At 51.9% G+C, this 6,605-nt stretch overlaps 1 protein-coding gene across 13 annotated transcripts in view; it reads left to right on the forward strand.

Annotated features, from left to right (window-relative positions):
* Septin4 (septin 4) overlaps positions 1 to 6,605 on the forward strand; it is a 25,518-nt gene that overhangs the window by 12,998 nt on the left and 5,915 nt on the right. For 8 of the 13 annotated variants that reach the window (XM_010620265.2, XM_010620258.3, XM_010620259.3 and 5 more), the window contains 2 exons: positions 5,777 to 6,052; positions 6,410 to 6,503. In XM_010620265.2, coding sequence (XP_010618567.1) covers positions 5,777 to 6,052; positions 6,410 to 6,503 — 370 coding nt within the window. Of the gene's footprint in view, positions 1 to 2,607; positions 3,171 to 4,442; positions 4,941 to 5,776; positions 6,053 to 6,409; positions 6,504 to 6,605 lie in introns of those variants that run through there. The other 5 variants (XM_010620266.3, XM_010620269.3, XM_010620270.3 and 2 more) reach the window with 5 other exon arrangements.

Below are 6,605 nucleotides of genomic sequence, written 5' to 3' on the forward strand. Positions count from 1 at the left end.
GCGCCGAAGCTCCAGCAGCGCGGGGCGAGAGGCGCTGTCCCCAGTCCCGGGTTCAAGCAAGCATTGCTGGCGGGTGGCGCTGCTTTCCTGCTCGCAAGTTTCTCCTTCTAAACCGAGTAGCTAAGGAGCGGCCCGACCCCGGGGATGCTGCCCACTATCTTGAAGGAAGGGGAGGGTCTATGCTGTGGGAGGTGCCCGCCGGTAGGGATGGCTTGTACTGGGAAGAGCACGTCAGCTATGAGCCTGGTCAAGGTCTCCGCCCTTGTTCTGGTCAGCTGTTACCTAGATGACCCTTCCTCGCCCACCTACTCTGGGCAAAGAGGCCAGCACCAACTTACTTTGGAAAACAGAGGAGACCCACAAACACTACCTGTCTTCCTAAAAGGAACGGGGAGATGCTGGGTCCCTTCTTTCCACAGCCCCTCAAAGGGAGCGCCCAGGACCTTTCTCAGAGAGTCCCCTGAGAGAGAGAGAGAGAGAGAGAGAGAGAGAGAGAGATATTCCCAGACATCATTTTGTCATCAGAGTATCATTTGGCCTTCGGGACATGAACCAAGGGGAAGCTTCCTCTTGCTGCATCTACTCCCCACCCCCAACTAAGTCCCTCTGCAGTGTGTGGGGGTTGGGGGGGACTCATTCCTGCCACCTGCCTGTGGTAGGAAGAGAAGCAGTAACCCCAGCCAGTAACCCCTCTCTGGAGGCACCAAGGTAGGAAGTTTTGATGCTTGGCTGTGAGGATGCCAGCTCTTCTCTTGCCATTGTTGCCAGAGCCTGCCACAAACACAATGTATGAGTGTTAATGTGTGACCTCCAGGACACACACCATCCTCTCCTCCCAGTCTGGAACCACCCCAGTCTGTGCTCTCTTCTTGGGAGGCACACGCTGTTTACAGCAGTAGGGGATCCATGACCAGCCTGTGGGGCAGGATGTTGGCTATGGCCAGCCACCAGAAGGGAGCTCCCTTTGGAATCAGAAGCTTTTAGGTCTAGAAAAGCCACCCTTTTGAGTTCTTGTCTCTCAAGCTGTGTCCAGGCAAAGGCCCAAGTCTTGGCCAGGAAGTCTTAGTGACCCTATAACTTTCCCCAGAGGAGGATCCTGGGAGAAGCCAAGTGTTGCCTGTCTTTATCCCTGTCCCCCTCCTCTTCCTCACATGGGGGGTGGACAGGCTTGTTGTCCCAGGGCTGGATGCCTGGGGAAGCACTGATTATCTCTGGTTCCAAGCCCAGCAGGGACTAGAGGGGCTTTTTCTGCCACACACTAAGTACAGTTCAGCTGAGGTCTTTGTGCTTTCAGTTTGTCCCAGGCCACCCAGTTCCTTGTTAATTAAAGATACCCCACCACCACCAGTCTCTAGCCTCAAGTCCGTGCCCTCAAGCCAACAAAGTTCTTAGGCTGGTTCCTGTCAGGGCAGACTCCTTTAAGAGAGTCTCCTTATCAAGCCAGGCATGGTGGTGCATGCCTGTAATCCCAGCACTCTGGAGGCTGAGGCAGGAGGATCACTGTGAATTTGAGACCAGCCTGGGCTACATAGCGAATTCTAGGTCACTCTCAACTACATAGTGAGAGGGGCTGGGGATTTAGCTCAGCAGTTCGGTGGCCTGCCTTGCAAGCTCAAGGACCGGAGTTCAAGCCCCGGTACCAAAAAATTAAATAAAATCAACTACATAGTGAGACCCTGTCTCAAAAACAAACAAACAAAAAGTCTCCTTATCAGAGGAGGTTAGTGTCCTAGCTGCTTTGAAGTTCAGGGAGAAGACCTCCCCAGTCCAGGAGTTCCAGGGGGTTTAAATTTGCATGTGAATAAAAGGGCAAATCAACATTTATTAGTAATCTGTGATTTGAGATACACCTTCTCCAAGGTTCAAAGCAGCTTGAGGTATCTCATCTAGGAGTGATTTCTCTCCCCACCCTCCCAGGGAGGCAAAGAAAGGCCATTTCACAGTTGCACATTAAGGTCCTAAAATTAAGATGCTGTTCAGACTCACAAATGGTGTTTCCAGACCAACCAGGAACATTGACATCCTCACTACTAATAGTGTTCCACCTGTACATTCCTAGCTATTTGTCTCCCGCCTAAGTGGCAGCTCTGAAGCCTCTGAAATGCCAGCCTTCTGTTATTGTGAACTCACACCCCTCAGAGACCAAGTTCCAGCTGGTCCCTCATTGACCCTCTAGAAATGATGGGGGGATAGAATTGATATAGGTTCCTATGAATCAGAGTCCAGGCATCCTGGGATAGCAGGAGTTCCTGGAGCTAAGACCCCTCTATATCTGGAGTTCCCTGCAGATAAATCTAGAAGCACATTTCTTTTTCTTTTTTTTGAGACAGGGTCTCACTATGTAGTTGAGGCTGACCTGGAACTCACTGTGTGGCCCAGGCTGGTCTCAAACTCACAGCAATCCTCCTGCCTCAGCCTCCCGAGTGCTGGGATTACAGGCATGGGCCATCATGCCTGGTTTAGAAGCACATTTCTGATAACAGTGGGACGTGTTCTCCTGGTGGAGAAGGGTCACCCCTATGGAACATATTCCTGGGATTATTGGACATCCCACTCTACTTCAGCACTGCTTGATATTAAAGTGAAAGAGATCAGAGGATTGGAATCTTTTGAGAATAGGGTTTCTATGTGGCTGTCCCCTTGTTATGATGGGCCAGGTCACCTTGGGAACAGTTGATAGTCCTTAGGTAGGCCTCAGTGTCCTTGGGGTTAACAGAAGAAGCCAAGTGGATCAGGAGCCTGCGGGACAGACTAACTTGGGAGGTTGGTGCTGTGCCCACTGGGTTAGGCAGAGGGCAGGCATCATGGGGCAGCCAATAAGAGGAGAAGGGGACTGCAGAGGAACAGAGTGATCCTGCTGCAGCTGAGCTGTCCTTGGAGTGTGGGAGCCAAGGGAAGGGGAGAAGGAGGGGTGGGGAAGGACATTCCACAGGCTTTTTTGGCCCCTGACAGAGATAGAGGGAGGTCAAAAGAAAAAAGGAAAGGAGCAAGCCAGGAAACCAGAAGACAACAGGAACATCAAGACAAGGCTGTTTTTGTGTGCGAGGAACTTTGCTTGGGAGATAAAATCAGACCTAGAGCTTGCTGACAGGAAATCTGAAGTGTGGGGCATGGACCATTCACTGGGATGGCAAGGCAGTTCTCTCCCTGAGGACGGGATTGAAGCTGGGGTAAGGTGCTGCTCTGGGAGATGGGTGGATATCTGTTCCTAGGCCCCAGTGACCTGCCGTCTTCTACCTTGACTAAGATTGGGACTCAGAATTAGAAAATTTGGTCACTGGCAGAGCTGGGGGAGTAGGAAGGACAGACAATGGACAGGAGGTGAGGACCCCAGGATCTTGACTTTTCTTATAGAGCCCCTTGGCCTCCTCCATGTTGATGCCAGGCCTAGAGGTGCTGGTTCCTGGTAGCTCTGCTAGAAAATTGTAGAGGTTAGGCATCTCCATCAGTGCCTTTCCTTCTCTCTCTGCTGCCCCTCTGCTTAATGCCTCTGGGCAGAGCACATTCCTTTCTCCTTTAGCCAAACTCCCAGACCGAGTACAGCGTCACTATGGGATTGTACAGGGAGCAGGATTTCTTGGAATTCCCAACTGCTGCTCCTCAGTCCTGCCCCTTCTTTATTGCTGTGTAGTTGTCTAAGGTGAGACACTTTTGAGAATGAAAGGGGGAACAAATAATCATTATGCTAAGCCAACAAGCATAAACTGGGTTGTGTGGTTACCTAACAGATCTCTTGTGTGAAAAAAAAAGCCTGTTAGGTTAGGCCTGCCTTAGGATAGCTTCTGGCCACCAACCCCCATGTTGGGGTTCCAATTTCAGGCCAAATGGACTTTTTTCCTACCTTCTGTACAGGAAAGCCCACAGGGTTTGACTGTTAACAGGTTCAGGGACTTGAAGATGACAGCCTAGAAGTAGTTTTTAGGAAACTTTTCCCTGTATACCCATCCCCTTTCCTCATTCGGTACTGGGGATTGAACCTAGGGCCTTAGATATTCTACATCCCCAGCATTTTTTTTTTTTTTGAGACAGGGTCTCACTATGTAGTTGAGACTGACCTGGAACTCACTATGTAGCCCAGGCTGGTCTCCAACTCACAGAGATCCTCCTGCCTCAGCCTCCCGAGTGCTGGGATTACAGGCGTGCACCACCACGCCCGGCTCCCCAGCTATTTTTAAAAAGTTTTTTGTTGTTTGTTACTTGGGTTTTTGAGACTGGGTCTCACTATTAATTCAGGCTGGGCTTGAACTCACTATATAGCCTAGGTTGGCTTTAAACTTGTGGCAATCCTCCTATCTGCCAAGTGCTGGGATTACAGCTGTGTGCCACCATGCCTAGCTTGAAAAGTTTTTCATTTTTGACATGGTTTTATTAAATCACTAAATTGCCCAGGCTGGGATTGAACTTGGGATCTTCCTGCCTCAGATTCTTGGAGTGGTGGGATTACTGGTGTGCACCACCATGCCTGGCTGTAGCCTTCCTTTATCACTTTCTTCCCTTTGACATAAACCCAGCATGTCTGCTTCTTTCATTTCTTCCCTTTGTATGCAGGAAGACTCGGGCCATCTTACCTCACCCACTGTGGCTGGGACTCCACAGTGATCTAGGGTAGCCCCTACTGGCTTGGCCAACCCCCAGAGGGTGAGTCAGCCTCTGCAGCCTGCCCTTGTCCATTGTCTGAAGTGGCACATGGATGTTGTGAGGCAGAGCTGAGCCCAGCACTGCCAGGCACCCTACAGAGGACACTGCCCCCAAGGAGAGGGGAAGCTGTAGGGTCTAGAGCTAAATGTGAGAGTAAGGGAAATGGGCCCACCTTCTCAGCTGTGGATGGGTGCAACAGGCTTCTACAGAGAAGCCAGTCTACTCTCTGCATACCACATCACCCCCCTCCCTGGGGTGGATCATGGATTAGGCCAGATCCTTTTCTGCACTGCTGATTTCAGGTAGCATGGGCAAGGGAACAACTAAGAACGCTTTCCCTTAGGTGTCTCTCATAGTTGGGGGCTGTCAGCAGCACTGGGGTCCAGCCATCCTTCAGTCCTTCCAAGCTCTAACAGTGCCCTCCCATTCTCTCTCACTTGGTCCCTTTAGCTGCCCTCCTTCCAGACTTAGCATCCACAGGTAGGCTTGCTCTTCTCTCCTGAGCTCCAAGAGATTCACGATAAATTGTTCTGGTGTGGCACAGTGTCTGGAGTAAGTAGGATCGGCGAGACTGAGCTCCAGGCAGCAAACCCTGGAAAGTGGGCACCTGCAGTAGAATCTGTGCTTGGGTCCCCAGCTCACTGACCAGTAGTGACAGAGGCACAGAACCCCCTGGCAGCTCTTCACCTGCCTGGAGGAAGCTCCTCCAGCTCCAGCTTCCTTGTGCCCCTGGCCTATTCTAACTTTCTATACTTTTCCTTGAGTACTGAGTCACATTCTCAGGTCTCAGGCCTCTGTTTACTCTCTTACTCAGTCTGACTTCTTGACCTTTGGGATAGTCCCTGGCCCCTGGCTTGGCCAGACTCCCAGGAAGGGCAGCCTCAAAGACACCATGCTGAGGGGGACTGGAACTGGAAGCATGGCTTGGGGGGGTCCTTCTCCATCTCTTGCCTGAGGAGGCTGGTGAGCTGGTGATGGGGAATATGGTGAGCACCTCTGCTGGCCTGGCTGCAGTTTCTTTCCTTTCTAACCACAAGTGCTTCTCTCTCCTCACCTTCTCCTGTCTTCTGCCTTCTTGTCCTTCCCTGCTGGCTCCCTCCCTGCCACCTCCCACCTACTTTACCTCCCCAACCCCCAGATCAAGCCTTTCCTGGAGGATACCACGGATGATGCAGAACTGAGCAAGTTCATGAAGGATTTCCCAGGAAGTGAAAGCTGCCACCCACCGGAGGCCAAAACCAGGGTGTCCAGGCCCCAGGCCCCTGACCTCTATGAAGATGACTTGGAGCTCAGATCCCCCTCGTGGCCCCAGTCCTCTGACAACCAGCAGTACTTCTGCACCCCTACCCCTCTCAGCCCCTCCACCCGGCCCCGCAGCCCATGGGGCAAGCTTGATCCCTATGATTCCTCTGAGGTAGAGACTCCAGCCCTGCCTTTGACCTTCAGTGTGGGGGGCAGGAAGACCCAGGGAGGGAGCAGAGAGAACCTTGTTTTGTGTGTGATGTGTGTGAGTGCGTGTATGTGTGTGTGTATACACCTGAGGCCTTTCTCTGTGCTATATTAGCCCCAGCACTGTGGTCCCTTGCCTCTGAGGGCACTAGAAATCGGGTCAGGCAGGGCCAAAAGGCCCAGTGGTGGCCTCAAATGAGAGCTCCAAGGAATCTGGTAGTTTTTAAAGCCTTGGATGAAGATGTAGAAGAGAAAGCAAGAAGACTGGTGCTGGGAACCCTGCTGCCACTCACCCTGATGCTACTATCTTCCTGTTCACTAGGATGACAAGGAATATGTGGGCTTTGCGACCCTCCCCAACCAAGTGCACCGAAAGTCTGTGAAGAAAGGCTTTGACTTTACCCTCATGGTGGCAGGTAAAAAGGGGCAGGGCTGGGTTGGGCAAAGGGTATTTTAGGAGGGGTTGAGGGGTGTGTGTGTGAGAGTGAAGGAGCCATGGGTAAGGAAGGCAAGCAACA

This window comes from Fukomys damarensis, unplaced genomic scaffold (assembly GCF_012274545.1).
Source record: "Fukomys damarensis isolate Sample0158 unplaced genomic scaffold, DMR_v1.0_HiC HiC_scaffold_13, whole genome shotgun sequence".
Classification (NCBI taxonomy): Eukaryota; Metazoa; Chordata; class Mammalia; order Rodentia; family Bathyergidae; genus Fukomys; species Fukomys damarensis.